The following is a 21107-nucleotide window of genomic DNA, read 5'->3' as shown; positions in this document are numbered from 1 at the left end:
GTGAAACAGAGCGCATTCTTTAGCAAACAGTGTGCTTTGAAAATAGTTGTTACAATTGTGTTGTGTCTGCAGATAGCAGAATTGAGTCTACCTATGAAACTTTCCCTCAACCAGTGAGAGCTGCTCCCTATTGTGATTCCTCTTGCCACCATTTGCCACCTGGTTCCGTGCCAACTCTGCTGTACGCTTGGCCCCTTGGCAGCCCCTGGGACGTATCCTGTTACGTTTACTTAGATTTGGAATGTTAGTATGGGTGGGGGGTAGTAGATGGTATTTCAACTAATTGGAAGTGTTAAAGTGGGTGGGTGTTAAATTGGTTTTTCCATGTTAGCTTTCCACAGAATTCTTAGTCTTGAAGCTGAATGTGCACATATTATTCATACGCAGCATGCACAACTAATATGCACTGATTACTTGATCTTCCTCACACTCTTCGGCAGCTAATATTAGGTGTTTGGAAAGTCCAAGGGTTAAATGATCAGTATAATGTGAGTTTGATGCTTGCCTATCTCAACAGACACACCATAGTGATATCTTGCAGACGTTGCACCAAGTCTGTACCACTTTGCTGCAGTGACTCCGAATGCCAGTGTGGGACAGCATAGAAGGCTGTATAATACTTGAGGAGGAAAGGAGGCTAAAGCAAATCCAGCATCTGCCTCAGGTAAACTATCACAAACTCATCATGACACAGCGATTGAATCAGATGGTGCTATATCTTTTATCTTTAGTACTCATTTCCAAGAAGTACTATCCACCCCTTATACCTGCCTAGTCAATCTCAGGGCAGTTCCAAGATTTGGATGAAGTAGTCTCACTCACGTAAGGTGACATGCTTCATCATTGGCCACCTCATCCCACCCCAATAAGATAACACCAGCTGGGCGGACTCAACCTCAAGGGGAACTACCTTGAGGGAGTTCTTATGTATTACTTGCCTGGATATTTCTCTGGGTTCCAGTTAATTGACTACAATACCTTAGGATGCACCCCAAGGGTTCCTTTATTTGGTGGTATCCTGTTATGGATAAAAATACTAATAAAAAGTATTCATTCTGGACAGTACAGAGTATCGTGGCCCCCTTTAGTGCTGACATGTTTCTGCCCTTCTGCAAAGCCTATACTAGGTCTTGGGCATTCTTCAGGGCTAATAGCATCCCTCTACTACTGCCATTGATGATTATAAGTTAAAAAAGCCTACCTTCCCTTAATTGATCAAAGTAGGTACCCTAGGTATGGGCAACATAAAAGTCAGTAGTCTGGTAAATAGTATGTTCGATGGCATCTGTCGCTGTAGATACGCATGTTTTGCAATAGCTCGCCATCTGGTGTTGGGCCGGAGTGTTACAAGTTGTTTTTCTTCGAAGAAGTCTTTCGAGTCACGGGACCGAGTGACTCCTCCTTTTGTCTCCATTGCGCATGGGCGTCGACTCCATCTTCGATTGTTTTTTTTCCGCCATCGGGTTCGGACGTGTTCCTGTCGCTCCGAGTTTCGGAACGGAAAGATAGCTAATTTCAGAAGATTTTCGTCGGTATTGTTGCGTTCGGGATCGGCGTAGTTAGATTCAACACCGCGTCGAAGGATCGAAGAGCTCCGGTGCCCTTCGGGGGTAGTTTTTTCGATCCCCCGTCGGGGCCTGGTCGGCCCGACCGCGTGCTGAAGAACGCCGATGGAACGGACCCCGTTCCGTTTCCGCCCCAAATGCCACAATAAATACCCCTATACAGACCAACACTTGGTCTGTAACATGTGCCTGTCACCTGAGCACAGTGAAGACACCTGCGAGGCCTGTCGTGCGTTCCGGTCCCGAAAAAAAACACTCCGAGACCGTCGAGCCAGAAGACTTCAGATGGCGTCTGCGCCGACAGCCCACCGAGAGTTCGAGGAACAAGAAGAGGAAGGTACCTTCTCGATCCAAGACTCAGACTCCGAAGGATTCGACGATACACAAACCGTGAGTAAGATGTCGAAAACCACACAGAGGAAGATTTACAAGGCCCAGGGGACGCCACTGCCACCAGGCCATGGCTCCACCCATAAATTCGGTGACCGACCGTCGGCACCGAAAAAGGCCCAAACAGTGCCGAGATCGTCCGACTCCGGTCGAGACACCGGCACGCAGCCTTCTCGGGACCGAGAAAGTGCTGGAGACAAGCCTCGACACCGAGATGCCGGTGTGGACACGGCTCGACGCCGAGACAGCGGCCCCGAAGAAGATCGGCGCCGACAGGTTTCGGCCCCGAAAATGAAAAAAGTCACCTCGGAGCCGAAAAAGGACGCAGACAGGGTTTCGGTCCCGAAACAAACTGCAACCGACCCAGCTTCAGGCTCTTATACAGAAGAGCACTCGCTAACCTCCCAAATGCAAAAGCATAGGTTTGAGGAAGAGCTACAATCAACTGATGTGGACCATACGCAAAAGCGTATTTTCATACAGCAGGGGACAGGAAAAATAAGCACCCTTCCCCCTATTAGAAGAAAGAGAAGGTTGGAGTTCCAAACTGAACAGACACCACAACCAAAAGTGGTGAAAAGAGTTACCCCACCACCCTCTCCTCCGCCCGTGATTAACGTCTCACCAGCACAAACTCCATCACACTCCCCAGCTCACACCACCATAAGCCAGGGTGACCAAGATCAAGACGCATGGGACCTATACGACGCCCCAGTGTCAGATAACAGTCCGGAGGCATACCCTACGAAGCCATCTCCACCAGAGGACAGCACCGCGTACTCTCAAGTGGTGGCTAGAGCAGCACAATTTCACAACGTAAGCCTCCACTCAGAACAGGTCGAGGATGATTTTTTATTCAACACACTCTCCTCCACCCACAGCTCATACCAAAGCCTGCCTATGCTCCCTGGTATGCTCCGGCACGCAAAAGAAATCTTTAAAGAGCCGGTCAAAAGTAGGGCAATCACACCAAGGGTGGAAAAGAAGTATAAGGCGCCTCCTACAGACCCGGTTTTCATTACTACACAGCTGCCACCAGACTCTGTCGTTGTAGGAGCAGCTAGGAAAAGGGCCAACTCCCACACATCTGGAGATGCACCACCCCCAGATAAAGAAAGCCGCAAGTTCGATGCAGCTGGTAAGAGAGTCGCAACACAAGCTGCAAACCAGTGGCGCATCGCGAACTCCCAGGCACTACTTGCGCGCTATGACAGAGCCCACTGGGACGAGATGCAACATCTCATTGAACATCTGCCCAAGGACTTACAAAATAGGGCAAAACAAGTGGTTGAGGAGGGACAGACCATTTCCAACAACCAGATCCGCTCCTCCATGGACGCTGCAGATACAGCTGCACGGACAATTAATACATCTGTAACTATCAGAAGGCATGCATGGCTCCGAACGTCTGGATTTAAACCAGAGATTCAACAAGCAGTTCTCAATATGCCTTTTAACGAAAAAGAACTGTTCGGTCCAGAAGTGGACACAGCGATTGAGAAACTCAAAAAAGATACGGACACTACCAAAGCCATGGGCGCACTCTACTCCCCGCAGAGCAGAGGGAATTACAGCACATTCCGTAAAACACCCTTTAGAGGGAGGTTTCGGGGTCAGAGCACACAAGCCAGCACCTCACAAGCAACACCGTCCAGTTACCAGGGACAGTATAGAGGAGGTTTTCGGGGACAATATAGAGGAGGGCAATTCCCTAGGAATAGAGGAAGATTTCAGAGCCCCAAAACCCCTACTACTAAACAGTGACTCACATGTCACTCACCCCCTCCACACAACACCAGTGGGGGAAGAATACGTCATTATTACAAAGCATGGGAGGAAATCACTACAGACACTTGGGTTCTAGCAATTATCCAACATGGTTATTGCATAGAATTTCTACAATTCCCTCCAAACATACCACCAAAAGCACAAAATTTGACAACACATCATTCCAATCTCCTGGAGATAGAAGTGCAGGCACTATTGCAAAAGAATGCAATCGAATTAGTGCCAAACACACAAATAAACACAGGAGTTTACTCACTGTACTTTCTGATACCAAAGAAGGACAAAACGCTGAGACCAATCCTAGACCTCAGAGTAGTGAACACTTTCATCAAATCAGACCACTTTCACATGGTCACACTACAAGAAGTATTGCCATTGCTAAAACTACACGACTACATGGCAACTTTAGACCTCAAGGATGCTTATTTCCATATACCAATACACCCATCGCACAGGAAATACCTAAGGTTTGTATTCAAGGGAATACATTACCAATTCAAGGTACTGCCTTTCGGATTAACAACCGCACCAAGAGTCTTTACCAAATGTCTAGCGGTAGTCGCTGCACACATAAGAAGGCAGCAAATACATGTGTTCCCATATCTAGACGACTGGCTAATCAAGGCCCATTCGTTAATAGAGTGCTCAAATCACACAAATCATATCATACAAACCCTCTTCAAACTAGGGTTCACCGTCAACTTCACAAAATCCAAAATTCTGCAGCGCAAGGTACAACAATACCTGGGAGCCATAATAGACACATCAAAAGGAGTAGCCACTCCAAGTCCACAAAGAATTAAAAATTTCAACACCATCATACAACGCATGTATCCAACACAAAGGATACAAGCAAAGATGGTACTACAACTCCTAGGCATGATGTCTTCATGCATAGCCATTGTCCCAAACGCAAGACTGCACATGAGGCCCTTACAACAGTGCCTAGCATCACAATGGTCACAAGCACAGGGTCACCTTCTAGATCTGGTGTTAATAGACCGCCAAACTTACCTCTCGCTTCTGTGGTGGAACAACATAAATTTAAACAAAGGGCGGCCTTTCCAAGACCCAGTGCCACAATACGTAATAACAACAGATGCTTCCATGACAGGGTGGGGAGCACACCTCGATCAACACAGCATACAAGGACAATGGAACGTACATCAAACAAAACTGCATATAAATCACCTAGAACTTCTAGCAGTTTTTCAAGCACTAAAAGCTTTCCAACCAATAATAGTTCACAAATACATTCTCGTCAAAACAGACAACATGACAACAATGTATTATCTAAACAAGCAAGGGGGGACGCACTCCACGCAGTTAAGCCTGCTAGCACAAAAGATTTGGCGTTGGGCAATTCACAACCAAATTCGCCTAATAGCACAATTTATACCAGGGATCCAAAATCAACTCGCAGACAATCTCTCTCGAGATCACCAACAGGTCCACGAATGGGAAATTCACCCTCAAATTCTGAACACTTATTTCAAACTCTGGGGAACACCTCAGATAGACTTGTTTGCGACAAAGGAGAACGCAAAATGCCAAAACTTCGCATCCAGATACCCACACAAACAGTCCCAAGGCAATGCCCTATGGATGAACTGGTCAGGGATATTTGCTTACGCTTTTCCTCCTCTCCCTCTCCTTCCTTACCTGGTAAACAAACTCAGTCAAAACAAACTCAAACTCATATTAATAGCACCAACTTGGGCAAGGCAACCCTGGTACACAACGCTGCTAGACCTATCAGTAGTACCCTGCATCAAATTGCCCAACAGGCCAGATCTGTTGACACAACACAACCAAAAGATCAGACACCCAGATCCAGCATCGCTGAATCTAGCAATCTGGCTCCTGAAATCCTAGAATTCGGGCACTTACAACTTACCCAAGAATGTATGGAAGTCATAAAACAAGCCAGAAGGCCATCCACCAGGCACTGCTATGCAAGTAAATGGAAGAGGTTTGTTTGCTACTGCCATATTAATCAAATACAACCATTACACACAACTCCAGAACATGTAGTGGGTTACTTGCTTCACTTACAAAAATCTAACCTGGCTTTCTCTTCCATTAAAATACACCTTGCAGCAATATCTGCATACCTGCAGACTACCTATTCAACTTCCCTATATAAGATACCAGTCATTAAAGCATTCATGGAGGGCCTTAGGAGAATTATACCACCAAGAACACCACCTGTTCCTTCATGGAACCTAAATGTTGTCCTAACTAGGCTTATGGGTCCACCTTTTGAACCCATGCACTCCTGCGAAATACAGTTCCTAACCTGGAAGGTGGCATTTCTCATCGCCATTACTTCCCTAAGAAGAGTAAGCGAGATTCAGGCGTTTACAATACAGGAACCTTTTATACAACTACACAAGAATAAGGTCGTCCTAAGGACCAATCCTAAATTTTTGCCAAAGGTTATTTCACCGTTCCATCTAAATCAAACAGTGGAACTTCCAGTGTTCTTTCCACAGCCAGATACCGTAGCTGAAAGGGCACTACATACATTAGATGTCAAAAGAGCATTGATGTATTACATTGACAGAACAAAGAACATCAGAAAGACTAAACAACTATTTATTGCATTTCAAAAACCTCATGCAGGAAACCCAATATCAAAACAAGGTATAGCCAGATGGATAGTTAAATGCATCCAAATCTGCTACCTTAAAGCTAAACGACAGCTGCCCATTACACCAAGGGCACACTCAACCAGAAAGAAAGGTGCTACCATGGCCTTTCTAGGAAACATCCCAATGCAAGAAATATGTAAGGCAGCCACATGGTCTACGCCTCACACATTCACCAAGCACTACTGTGTAGACGTGTTATCCGCACAACAAGCCACAGTAGGTCAAGCCGTATTAAGAACATTATTTCAGACTACTTCCACTCCTACAGGCTGATCCACCGCTTTTGGGGAGATAACTGCTTACTAGTCTATGCAAAACATGCGTATCTACAGCGACAGATGCCATCGAACTGAAAATGTCACTTACCCAGTGTACATCTGTTCGTGGCATCAGTCGCAGTAGATTCGCATGTGCCCACCCGCCTCCCCGGGAGCCTGTAGCAGTTTGGAAGTTACCTTCAACTATTTGTATATGTATCATCTCAACCTTAAATAGGTGCATACTTAGTCACTCCATTGCATGGGCACTATTACTACAATTCAACTCCTACCTCACCCTCTGCGGGGAAAAACAATCGAAGATGGAGTCGACGCCCATGCGCAATGGAGACAAAAGGAGGAGTCACTCGGTCCCGTGACTCGAAAGACTTCTTCGAAGAAAAACAACTTGTAACACTCCGGCCCAACACCAGATGGCGAGCTATTGCAAAACATGCGAATCTACTGCGACTGATGCCACGAACAGATGTACACTGGGTAAGTGACATTTTCAATCCAAGCCACAAGCAAATCAAGTGGTCCATACCGGAACATTAACACAATAAATAAATAACAATACACCAGTGGCACACTTGACAATACACATAAAGATACACACATGCTTGACTGGTGTTGCACACATGCTTGCAAAAACACGCTACGTCTAGGTGTTCAATCAGAAAAGAGGGTGGCAATGCTGAACCTTCGCACATCACAACAGCAAAGCATATGGGGGTAACAGTAGTCCACACAATGGGTGAATGGGTCCCAAAAGCAACACAGAAGCATCCATGGAGTGATGCTCACATGGTGACAGCACCCAGCCACCTAGGGTGTGAGATTCTGTTCTGTAAGGCAGTCCAGATAGCATATGCAAAAGATACCAAAGCACAAACTATGAAGTGTTTCCATAAGCTCCTTGATAAGTAAGTACACAAAGTAACACTGTCAAGTTGCGCAAATCCATTTGTTTATTCATCCCAATCTTCTGATATAATACATATAGCATCCTCCAAAGAAGCAGCCAACACGTGTTTCGTCCACAGGACTTTTTCAAGGCTGCAAAAATGTATAAAACGAATTCAGCAAACAGTTTGGATAGTCTGAATCCCGGATACCAAGTGGTTTACACTAATGTCAAATTTGCAAAGAAGTGAGAGCACATGCGGAGGAAACCATGAGAAGCCTTGCGGAGGGTAAGAGTAAAGTCATCATAGAGAGATCCAAGCAGAAGGAGGATCTGGTCAGATTATAACAGAGGTGTTAAGCGACAATCACCAACAGCGTGAGAAACAACTGACAGAAATGTGACACAGAGCACCTCATCAGCCCATGACGTGGAACAACCCAGTATTAGACCAAGGAAAACTGTATAAATATGACAATAAGACATGAGTTACCTAATAATGCTACAGTTTCTAATGCAAGACCAGTCGGGGTAGCAACTTTTAGAAAGCTTCAACAATATTCTGAGAATGAGAACCCAATATGGCGCCTTACTAAGACGCGGACACGGCAAACGGGTGCCGTTTTTCTATTCTGGATCAACAACTGGTGTTTGGACCATATACTACATTATGTGCTGCTTTATATGACAATGACCATATACGACATGGTGTGCTGCTTTACTTGAATATTATAATGCCTTGAGGAAGCCCTAGGTGGACTCCCTATAGAGGGCGAAACACGTGTCGGCTGTTCTTTGGTCTACAATCTTCAATTTTCCTGAATACTTTAGAATCAATGAATAAAGGCTGCACTCCGTCTGCAACTTGTCAAGTCTTTTCTTACAACTTCATAAAAACGTTTTTACAAAATAATTTATGAACTATATGGCTTCTTGACTACTGAAGAGACTGCATTAAGAAGTATTCTCTTTAAAGCATAACTCTTGTGGGTTCTCATTCTCAATAAGTTTTGGACTTCTACTCTCTGAGGGGGAATCCGGTCCATACCCCCTGTTTGAGTCCCCACCACCGAATTCTTTAACATCTATGGGGCGTTTACACAGGAAGGGAATCTGGACCTTCACTTTCTAGGGTTAAACAATATTCTGAGGTCATGGACCAGCATAAGCCAAGTTTTATACCACGTAGGTCAAAAAGTCACTGAGTCAACCCCTGCCCTCGCAAAAGTTGTAAAAGATGGTAACTGCTTAAAAAAATGTAAACTGAAAACTTATACGGGTGAAGAAAAAGAAAACACAAAGCAGCAGGTGTCATCACAAAGTGCGACAGATAAGTAATGATGGATGACAGCTATGATAGTGAATAGATGGATGATAGTAACTAGTAGATAGGTGATAGATATGATAGATGTGATATGTGATATTTGATAAATATGATAGATGTGATAGATAGTAAATAGTAGAAAGATGATAGGTATAATAGTAATGATAGAATAGAATGATAGATAGTAATATTGACATACTGTCAAAAGTCTATATCTAACTTAGAGACACAGGAGCAAGGTCATAAGTGTAGGGCTGAAACTCTTACAGGGTGTGTTTATAAACAAGGATGTCTAGATAGAATTATGTAAAAAATCAAGGTGAAAATACCACAGAGTACATGGTCATGCAGGTACACAGACGAATATGAGAAAATAGCTCTGTAGTTGCAAAGGAAGTATTCAGTCATTTTTCCAGAATCTATACTGTGACTAAGTGAAGAAGGTGGATATTTAAATTGTCACTGCACCCAGAGTTAAAACGCTCCCCAATAAGTAATGCAACAAAAAAGAATATATTACAGGCAATCCATCAGAAAATAAAGTTATTCCACATTAATGCAAAAATACAAAGGGTGAAGTACACATGGGACATGCGTAGTATGGATAACTACAGTGGTGAGTCCACAGAATTACGTGGGCACCACATATAGCAAGATCATAAAAACACATGTAGTTCTTTGTCCTTATTGAGACCAATTTCCACTGCCCTGAGTTTTAGGATCTATTTACTTCCTAGTTGCCTGAGTGTTAGGGTCCTATCACTGCCTCTAGGCATATAGCCAACCATATCAATGCAGTGAAAGGTAATATTGACAAATTTGTTGCCCTTCTGTGCAATGTTGAAATGCACAGCCAATGGATTGTTAGCAATATAATTTCTAATAGCTCTCAAGTGTTCTTGTATTCTGTCCTTTTATGGTCTCACTGTATTCCCAATGTAAATATGATTGCATATGCAACAAAAACTGTAAACTACAAACTTGGTGTTTTAGTTAATACATTTTTTGATGACGTGCTTGTCTGGCGTTTTAACTGAAGGTCGTAATCCCGTACACAGCAAAGCGGCAGATGTTGCATATGTCACACTTGTGGAACCCACTGTGGGGGTGGTAGTCAAATGTTAGACGAGCATGGTGCCATAAAACTGAGACAAGGTGATTGAGTGTTTTTCCTCTCCCATGCATAAGTGTGGGCCTGTCATTGATAGAGTTCTCAAGGTGGGATCCCTAGTCAGTAGGTGCCAGTGCCTAGCCAGAATTCTATATACCACAGGGCTAAGTACAGAATAAGGTGTGATAAAGGCAGCTATCTGCGATCAGTCTTTCTAGATTTGCTCAGTCACAAGTCACTTTTCTTATTTGATATCAGCCAACTTAAGTGGTGAGGTGTTAAAAAGTATGTCTCGGTTGTAACCTCACTTGCTAAATCTTTTCTCCACATTGTCTAATTCTGAAGTCAGTTCATCATCCCTGCTACAATTCCATTTTATCCTGATCATCTCCCCAAACGGGGTGGCATGTATCTCTGAAGGGGGGTGCACCTAGTAGCATGGAGGACCGAGTTATGGGACCTGGGTTTCCTGTACATGGAGTTCTCCAAACGTTGGCCCTCTGCCATGATAGTGACATCCAGGTATTGTGTTATTCATGTGCTGTAATTAAGAGTACTTTGACATTTTCATATCTCCGGTTGACACCTGGAACTTCGGTAGAGCACTGACTTAACTCAGCTCTATCATTACTTATCTGTCTCACTTTGCGATGACACCTGGTGCTTTGTGGGTTTTTTTCCTTCTTTTTTTCACCTTTTTAGGTTTTCAGTTTACGTTTTTTAATACAGTTACCATCTTTTACTGCTTTTGTGCGGGCTGGGGTTGCCTCTGACTTTTTGACCCACATGGTATAACACTTTGCTTACCCTGGTCCATAACTTCAGGATATTGTTGAAGGTTTTTAAAAGGTGCTTCTCTGACTTGTCTTGCATTGGAAACTGTAGCATTATTAGGTAACTCTTTTGTGTTTCACTATCATACTTATACAGTTCTTCTTGGTCTGATTCTGGGTGGTTCCACATTATGGGCTGATGGGGCGCTCAGTGTCACATTTCTGTCAGTTCTTTCTCACACTGTTGGTGGTAATTGCTAAACACCTCTAACTCTTCTAATATGACCAGGTCCTTCTTCTACTTGGATCTCTTTGTGATGACTTTAGTCTTCCCCTCTGCACGGTTTCTCATGGTTTCCCCCACATGTGCTTTCACTTTTTCGCAAATTTGACATTAGTGTAAACCCCTTGTCACGGTGTCGGAGATTCAGACTACTCAAACTGTTTGCTGAATCCGTTTTATACGTTTTTGCAGCCTTGAAAAACTCCTGTGGACGAAATGTGTGTCTGCTGCTTATTTGGAGACTGCCATATGTATTATAACAGAAGATTGGGATGAATAAATAAATGGATTTCAGCAACTTGACCCTGTGACTGTGTACTTACTTATCAAGGAACTTATGGAAACACTTCACAGTGTGTGCTTCAGTACCTTTTGCATAAGCTTCGTCTTGGTGTGTTGCTCCTTTCTTTTCTTTTTTAACAAAGCCAGGTGGGCACCTCACTTCATAGTCTGTGTGGGGTGGCCATCTCCTATTGTCACACACTAAAGAAGACAAATTGTTATCTCCATATACTGATAGACTGGAATATGGTGTATGAATAGCACTGTGTACTCTAATTAGTGTCAGCCCAGTTGCTTTCACCTGCTTATTTCACATCGCCTGACCCCTTTCATGCAGGTGGCTGATCAAATCAGCCAATGAAAATGGAGCCCTGGGAACTACTTAGGGCTTCGAGGGATGTTGGGAGACTTACAACAATGGAAAGGCTCACGTTTGAGTATGAGAAAATTTTATCTATTTTAGCAGCATATCCCTGATGGGAAACACCACTTTGGAACATACATTGACACAGTTTGATGACTGGAATTCACTCTCAGACTTAGAGGACACAAATAAAGACTATACTCCATAGAGCTTTATTGATAGAATATCTCTGCGATAATGCAGCCTTAAAAGGTCTCATGACCACAAATGAACCAAGAATTTCTGTGGAGGACAAGGAGTTCATGAAGGATTGATCTCTAGTGGCGTGGAAGTGCACTCAAGACAGGCTAGTTTATACTTATCAAAACAACCAAAAATCAGATGCCTTGGTAATTAAAATTAAGACCGAGGAGAAGGGGTCAGGTGATATGAAAAAAACAAGTGAAAGCAATTTGGCTGACACTAATTAGAGGACACGGTGCTATTTAAACACCGCATTACCTCCATTCAGGTCTACCAGTCAGCTGTGTCTGGGGGCCTGTTAGGAATCTCAAGGGCGTTATCTTTGACGAAGTAAGTGGTGTTGAATGAGTGAGCGACTGAAGAGTTACCTTACTCGGATGTGGTTTGCTGATATAGGCCTAACCTAGAACTCATATATTGACTGTATATTTCTTTGTAAATACTGGTGCCAGCAGGCTCAGTAATGTACTCAGAATGATTTTAGCTGTTTAGAGAACTCTCCTGTGTATGGAAATAATACATTTGTCTTCTTTAGTGTTCTTTATTTTGTGAATTGTCACTTGTGCCACAGGTGTATTGTTATTTATTGTGCGAATGTTCAGGTATACACCACTAGATTTGCTTGTGGCTAGGACATACTATCTACCTCACAATTGTGTTTTACATTTCCCATACCTAGGGTACCCACTGTCACCTTTTAAGGAAAGGTAGGCTTGTTTTTGCACGTAATTACCACAAGGCAGAAGTAGAGGGATCCTCTTAGCCCTGATGAATGCCCGAGACCTAGTATAGACTTTGTAGAAGGGCAGAAACATGTCAGCACTATAGGGGGACACGGGCCATGATACCCCTTACTGTCTCAAATAATACTTTTTATTAGTATTTTTATCCATACCGAGATTCCACCAAATAAAGTACCCCTTGTAGTTTATCCTAACGTATTTTTAGTTAATTAACTTGAACCCAGAGAAATATCTAGACAAGTAATCTATAAGAACTCCCTCAAGGTAGTCTCCCTTGAGGTTGAGTCCGCTGTGGTAGTATTATCTTATGAGGTGGAATGAGGTAGCCATTGATGAAGCATGTCCCATGATGTGAGTGAGCCCACCTCATCCAAATCTTGGAATTGCCCTGAGATTGACTAGGCAGGTTTCAGGGTGGATAAAGAGTACTAAAGATAAAAGATATAGTACCATATGTTTCATTTGCCGTGTCATGTGTTTATGACACCATATAAGTGCCTGTGCTGACAAAGTGCCAAGACTTGTGTGAGCCTTAGCAGCGACCCCGTACACCAGGATGGGCCACCATGGTGTAGCTGATTACAGAGGACAGGTCTGCGCCTTGCCAGTGGGTACTGTGGTGACCCTGTAGGCCAGGAGGGGTGACCGGCACTAAGTATTGCCATGCTCAGGCTATTGCCCAGGAAAACTGAATCTGCGTCCTGTGAATTGAAATTGACCACCAAGACTTGCCTCCTGATCAATCCTGTGGACTCCAAAGGACATTGAGTGGATCAACTCCTTCCCCTTATGTGGCAGGAAACTGAACTTATGCATCAACTGAAGCTTACAGCAACCCTGATCACTTTTGAGACCTGCAGCCTCCATCTGGAGAGAGCCTGCGCCTTCTGGTACTGCCATGTGTCTTGCAAGCAGCCCGACTCCGCAGAGCAGGATCCGAATATTGCTAGTGTCTGTGTTCAGGGCACACACTGAAACGCCGTTTACCTCCGTGATACTGGAGCGGTTAAGACTTGAATCTGGCCTGTTGGACCCTGTGGGACTCGCTCCTCGTGGTGCTGCTGCACCATAGGCACTTTTGACTGTCTCCTAGGATTCTTGAATAAGACCTACTAGTGAGCAATCCCTGGATACGGCCACCAGTGTAACCCCAACCGCATTGCAAGGAAGAGGGTGGGACAGGGATTTGCCAGGTAAACACTAGGGCCCCAACCTCAAGGAGATTGTGTTGTTGCTTATGAATGTTGTGTACTTCCTTTAATGAATAGAGTTAGAAATAAAATATTTATTTTCTATATAAAAATAAGTACTCAACTGGACATTCATTTATTGATATTACTGAGCGCATTTTGAGTTATGAGTCGTATTCACTAACCCACTAACCTGTATCTACACTTTTCCCAGAGGGAGCCTATGGCTGCTTATCTAGAGCCACCAGTGAGAGTAAAGTGCAGAAGTGGTACTTAGCCCAGTTGCTCAGAATCCATAGTAGCTTGGGACCCGGGACATCAGGAGTAAAAGACCTCAGCAGCTACAGTTGGGCCTAGTAGCCCCTGTGTGCCCCGTGGCCTTCTGAAAGGGGTTCGTACACACACCTTAAATGAACTCCACACAGAGGGGAAATTCCTTACAGCACAACGTATTTTCGAAAACCTGCACAACACACCCTAGTTGTTTTCAAAGTATCATAGCCTTTTAGCTGCCTTCCGAACCCTCACAACACCTTCCTGAAAACTCCATGCATTAGATGCGCTGATAACAAATCCATCTCCTCATAAACAAAATATTTGCCAGTAAGCAGCAATGCAGGCGAAGACCCATCTGCATACCCTGTGAGCAATGTCTGCCTGGGAGGCAGCTCCAGAGCTTCCCTTGACTGTGTAATTGTTGCCTCACTGCTGTGCTCAGACAAGTGCTCTCTCGCTGAGTATTAGACTCAGACTCTTGCACATTAAATTCATACACAGGTTGTATCGTACTTGACAAAAGTAGAGTGGATCAGACGATTTCCTGTCCAGCACACTTCCTCCCTCTATGAATGAAACCATAAACTTGTGCAGTTCTGAGAAAAAGAGGTCCATCCTATCAAACTTTTGAGAGAATTGTGAAAATTAACAGAGTATATTTATTTGTGGAGAAAGATCTGCCTGGGATTTGACAACTGGCCGACATGCTGCTGCTCCTTTCTAAGCGTATTGTGGCTCTGCATTGGTGTTGACACCCCCAACTCAAGTGCTGGCTGCAGGATGCAGGAACAGCTTGAGGCAGAGAGATGATGCCGAAGCGCTCATAACCCGAAGATATTTGACCCCACTTGATTATGTATCTCACTTCACAGTTGGAGACTGGGTCCAATGGGGGTCATGTAGCCCTAGAGCACTCTCTAGAATTCCATAAATTGCTGTGCCACCACAATCACATACTCTAGTTCATGTTTGTTGCACTGGGGATAACCTGTTTATGCACTATTACAATCTTCTGCTGATACATTTTCACTAGGTTCCAATGAACAAATGGTTCTGTGCTTTAATGTACACTAAGATGCCTACTAAGTGGTAAATCTTTTGGCCACATAAATTACTGTGATGTAACGAACTGGATGTTGATGAAACGGACTAGATGTGCTTGCACTATATAAGGCCTTCTCCCTGTTGTATTGTTACTTTATTTTGTAAAAACCAAATAAACAAATTTAAAAAAAGTTAAATGAGTGTTATGCGACCATCAGACGTTGTTCACCTCACACCCCTCCGCCTAAACCTGGAAGGTAGGTTGAATTTGTACTCCATGTGTTTTTTTTTTTCTCCAAAGGTCCGGCTCAGATCCAGCACCTCACTCAGGTGGGAATTGCAAGCAGACTAGGAGCCCAGATCTCGGAGCTCCCCATCGGCAGGACAGGACACAATCAGCCGGGAGTACCAAGTTGGCCCTCCTATCAACTGGAAGAGGACTTCCCACAAAGCAGAGACAAAGTGAGTACCTGTCTTTCGGCTAAATTTCTGCACTCTGAATTTCTTCACTTTTTTAAGCCAGTTTGGTGGTTGTTTTGAATGCAATCTATGACTTAATAATAACGGAACCGCTTATAGATGGCACACAATTCATAAGAAGGACAGGCTCTGTGGTATCAGGCGGAGTTTTACTTACAATGGACACATATGGCTAATACACACCCATTCCTTTCTTCTGCTTAAGTTGCTGGTCTGCAGGTTGTCTGATATCAGTAGTCTGTCCCTGTGATGAATACCATTCACAAACCGGATAGATTGTCAGATAGGAACTGTAGACAAGTGCAAGTGCACAGGGGGTTACTCCAGTATTGGAACTTTTATAGATTCAAATGCTTGAATCATTCCCCGTTGTCAAGTTGGGAGTCCCCGGTGCAATACAAAAAACCATGCTCAATTGGTTATAAAGCTCAAAAAGCACTAGGCCTCTAACTTAGAAACATATACAGTCGTTTTGTAAAAAAGGACCAAACTTAAAAGACAATCAATCAGCTCACACCACCCTCTAGAACCCTCCTGTGAGGAACTGATTTCCCTCAGATTTTCCACAGCACGTCATGCTAAGGAGTCTCCCTTGAGCTCTGCTCAGTTTTTTTTTCTCAGAAATCCTTTCTGAAGACATTTGGATTCTTTTTTCTCTTTAGAACTTATTCAAGGTGGGTCAACCTGACTACCGTGTCAGTGACACCTAAGAAAGGGCTTTTTGGAGCCTGTGCTACATGCATGAAGAAAAGGCTGCATGTCGATGACCAGCATATGGACTGCATATATTGTCTCCATCCTAGCCATAAACCTAGAGACTGTAAGGTATGTAGGACCTTTTCTACTAAAACACTAAGGGGGTCACTCACGCGGCCCCCATTCCGACATTCCCGCTGGGCTGGCGGGAATGAGGCCGCAACACAGAAGCCGGCTCGGAATAGAGCCGGCGGTGTTGCGGTCGTGCGACGGGTGCAGTTGCACCCGTCGCGCTTTTCACTGTCTGCTAGGCAGACAGTAAAAAGCTGGCCGGGGCCCTGTTAGGCCCCGGCCAGCGGCCCAGTAGCATGGGCAGTGCAGGGGCCCCCAGGGGCCCCTGGACACCCCTTACCGCCAGCCTCTTCCTGGCAGTGAAAACCGCCAGAAACAGGCTGGCGGTAAGGGGGTCATAATCCCCAGGGCAGCGCTGCCCTGGTGGATTATCGCCGCAGGGGCAGAAATGGCGGAAAACCGCCGGCCCCGGCGGTCCGACCGCGGCTTTACCGCCGCGGTCAGAATGGGGAAAAAAGCACCGCCAGCCTGTTGGCGGTGCTTTCAGTCATACTAGCCCTGGCGGTCTCAGACCGCCAGGGTCAGAATCACCCCCTAAAGGACAGAGACGGTCGCCTTCTAATCTGGCTACAAAAACTGAAATCCAGAGACAATCCATTTTCTGATGAGGACAGTACCTCTGTTTCTGTGGTAAAAACACCTGTGAAGAGACAAGCTGAGGTTTCTTTAGAAGAAAAACCCAGAAACGCCTTCAAAAAATCTGCTGAAGTGTCACCAAAAAATGGTATCCCTTCAAGGATTAAATCTAAAGCTTCAGATTTAAAATCTAAAAAGAAGCCCCTCTCTGACCTATCAACACCACCATTCAACGTAAAACATACCTTCAAGAAGCCAGTTTCTGCGCCGTCGACAGGATCATGCCTTGATGACGACATCCACCATCACCACACCTTCTGTGTCAGTGGCAGCAACCGGCTACTTCGTCGACAGTCTGCTCATCCTCGTCGACGGCACGCCCTATCTCTTCACCTTCGCAACACTCTTCTTCAATAAGACTTACCTCGTCGGCGCTGATACCGTTGACGCTTCCATCGACGGAACACCTATTGGCGATAACCCCGCCAACTACGGCCTCGTCGACGCTGCTTCCACAGACGACCGCTTCGTCAACGACAATCCCGCTGTCAACGACACTCCAACCGTCAACGCTTCCACCGCCGCTGACAGTCGATCTGTCGGAGGCATCTCATCTCTCGTCGGCGATGAAGATCACAATAAAAGTGCAGAGACCATGTTCCTTGACCCTGTTCTCGTCAACGGACCAGGCTGCACACAGAAGGGTGAAGAAGTATCATTTGACGCCCTCAGTAATGTCCCCTAGCAAGGTTTCCAGCCTTTTATCTTCGCACCTATTAGATGACGATGACTCTGACGAAGAAGGTATTTTTGGAGTGGCCAGCAGCCCTTCCCAGTTAAGAGTTAAATGCCAGAAGTATTCAGATGACGATGGTTCATACTATGACCAAAGTTGTTATGAGCAGCAACAGCCGGGGCGGGTAGGTCTTCCCCCCGGGCATGTTTCAGACTTGCAAGCAATGTTGGCGGACTATAAGGAACGTTTTCCGTCAAAGCCTTCATCGGTTCAACAACCAATACTTCCGGCTCTATCAACAACTCCCCAGTTTCAACAGACACATCATACACCTACGCCAAGGCCACAGCATTCTACACTTTCTACACCAATGCAGCAAGTCTCCTCTGATGAGGATGCAGAGGAAGGAGAAATACAGACTGGGAATGACGAGTGGGATGATTATATGATACCAGCGCCTGCATCTCCTATGGCACCTGTAGTAGAGTCCCCACCTGAAGACACAGGTAGCTTCCATAACCTACTTGAGCGTGCAGCCACACGGTTTGATCTTCCGATGCCCGCAACTCAGCAGGATTGCTTTCTCTACGGTTTTAAGGACCCCCACAGAAAGACGGTCAGGGCTATACCAATAATAGATCATGTTTGGAGCCAGGGCTTGAAGATAATGCAGTATCCGGCATCGGTCCCTGCAGTGCTGCTGAGGCTGGACAAAAAATATAAGCACACTGATGATGCTTCTACTTGCCTCTCAGGCCACCCGAAGCCAGACTCCGTGATTTCACAAGCCACCCAACGTCGCTTCAGAAACCCCTCTACACTGTTGACAACACCAGGAGACGCTTAGATAACATCGGCAAGCGTTTTTCCTCAATGTCCGCTATTGTAGTAAGGGTGGTCAATTCTCTTGCTCTACTTGGTAGATATGATCGGCAGTTCTGGTCAGACATGTCCTAATCCTTAGAAGAGCTTTCGGAGGGTGCCAAACAGAAGCAAAAAAAGGTGCTCATAGAGGACCAACGATCTTCGGCAGAGATCATTGATTGTGCGCTTGATATAGCAGCAATGGGCTTCAGACTACTTACTGGGTCAGATGTCTTCAGGTGTCAGGGTTGGCTCAAAGCCACTAACTTTCGCACCGAAGTGCAGACAAAGATTCTGGATCTTCCATATGACAGGGACGCGCTTTTTTGGGAAGCATGTTGACGCTCTTCAGACTATTAAATCGGATATGGAGACGGCAAGATCATTAGGCACTCTACAATACAGAAAAGTGCCCTTTCGAGGAGCCAGGGGCAGAGGTCAGCCTTCCTTTCGCAGAGGATACCTGCATTATAAGTATCCATCCTACTCCTCCACATTCCAGCCTTCTATGCCACAATACCAACCGAGGCAACTGCCTCCCGCAGCTTACACCAGGCCCTACCACAAGAACAAGTCGGGGTGACAATCTAAGGAGTCTGCACGTAGGCAGTGACTACCTACCCCCAGTTCCTCTTCACTCTTCTCCTACAATTTTCCACGGAATCTTAAAGAATCATATCCAACGCTGGCAACAAATAACGAAGGACAAGTGGGTGCTGGATGTAATCCGATTCGGGCACCTATTGGAATTCATTCACATTCCTCCATCAATGCCTCCATCCCAGACCCGACAAAAACATCTTTGTCTACTCCGCTTGGAGGTAACAACCATGCTAAAGAAAGGGGTCATAGAGGCCGTTCCATATTCCCAGAGAGGGAAGGGTTTCTACTCCCGCTTCTTTCTCATTCGAAAGAAATCTCACTTATGGAGGCCAATCCTGGATTTGCGGGAGCTGAACAAGTACCTCAATAAATAAACATTTTGGATGGTCACCCTGCAAGACATCCTCCAGCTTCTAAACAGAGCAGACTTCATGGCGTCTCTAGACCTTCATATTTCCATTCATCCACTACACAGAAAGTACCTGAGATTTGTGGTCAACAGCAAACACGTCCAGTTCAAGGTCCTTCCCTTTGGGCTACGTTCAGCACCACGAATCTTCACCAAATGTCTGGCCCCAGTGGCAGCCTACCTAAGGAGAAAGAAGCACCAGGTTTTTCCTTATCTCGACGACTGGCTAATGAAAGCTCCAGGTGTCCAGACAGCACGAAAGTCAGTCAGGGCGACTCCGTATCTTTTCAAGGACTTGGGCCTTACACTAAACAAGGAAAAATCGTTCCTTCAACCGTCCACTCAGTTAGCCTTCCCAGGGGCTATATTAGACACGCAACAGGCCAAAGCCTATCCAACGCTGGACAGACAAACCAAGTTAATCTCCCTAGCAAAGCGATTCCAAAGAAAAAGGTGTCTTTAAGTTCGGCAGTACAAGTCCCTTACTAGGCATGATGTCGTCATGCATAAGCCTCATTCCCTACTGCCGGCTGCGTATGCATCTAATTCAAGAGGAGCTGGACAAACAATGGACGCAGGTGCAAGGATCCTTCGAGGACATAGACCTCATAACACCGCACATGGTCCACTCTCTCGATTGGTGGACAATTCCCGAAAACATTTCAAAAGGACTCAACTTCTTGCCACGGATTCCTCCAATGATTGTAACAGAAGCATCACTCGCCGGATGGGGTTCATGCCTTCAAGACCTTTGGGTGAGCAGCAAGTGGCCCCCTTCTCACCATCTTTTCCACATCAACCTTCTTGAGCTGAGAGCGGTCTATTATGCCTTGCAAGCCTTCCTCCCGAGCATTCGAGGGTCAGCAGTGCTTGTCAGAACAGACAATACCACCACAATTGCACTACCTCAACAACCAAGGAGTAACGCGTTACTGCCCACTCTCTCGAGAGGCGCAAACCTTCTGGAAATGGTGCATTCACCACTCAATCCACATAACAGCGGAACATGTCCCAGGCCTACAGAATACCAGATCGTTTCCTTCAGTGAAGCCTCCACCTCCGGCATGGCAACTTAACGTCGTCCTTGGCCAGCCCATGAATGAGCCTTTTGAGCCTATCCACAGAGCAGACATCAAGTAACGTCACTTGGAAGGTGGCTCTCCTTCTCGCCCTTACTTCGGCACGCAGAGTTGGTGAATAAATAAACCAGTGGTGTTAAGATCTTTGTTCCCGAACCATCAAACTACTACAGAAAGGACCCTGCATTCACTCGACCTTAAGAGGTGCATAAAGTTCTATCTGGACAGAACAAAGTCATTTCGACAGTCCAATCAGTTATTTAAAGCTTTCAGCGCCGCTAGGAAAGGGCACTCTGTGACAAAACAATTTCCAGATGGATTAAGGACGCAATCGTCTT

At 45.3% G+C, this 21107-nt stretch overlaps 1 protein-coding gene across 2 annotated transcripts in view; it reads left to right on the top strand.

Moving 5' to 3' along the window:
• Window positions 1–21107, top strand: part of KIAA1549 (KIAA1549 ortholog) — a 664130-nt gene that overhangs the window by 618263 nt on the left and 24760 nt on the right. For both annotated transcript variants that reach the window (XM_069227988.1, XM_069227989.1), the window contains one exon: window positions 15496–15656. In XM_069227988.1, coding sequence (XP_069084089.1) covers window positions 15496–15656 — 161 coding nt within the window. The remainder of the gene's footprint in view (window positions 1–15495; window positions 15657–21107) is intronic.

This window comes from Pleurodeles waltl, chromosome 4_1 (assembly GCF_031143425.1).
Source record: "Pleurodeles waltl isolate 20211129_DDA chromosome 4_1, aPleWal1.hap1.20221129, whole genome shotgun sequence".
In the NCBI taxonomy this organism is placed as follows: domain Eukaryota; kingdom Metazoa; phylum Chordata; class Amphibia; order Caudata; family Salamandridae; genus Pleurodeles; species Pleurodeles waltl.
This window is presented reverse-complemented; position numbering and strand designations above follow the sequence as displayed.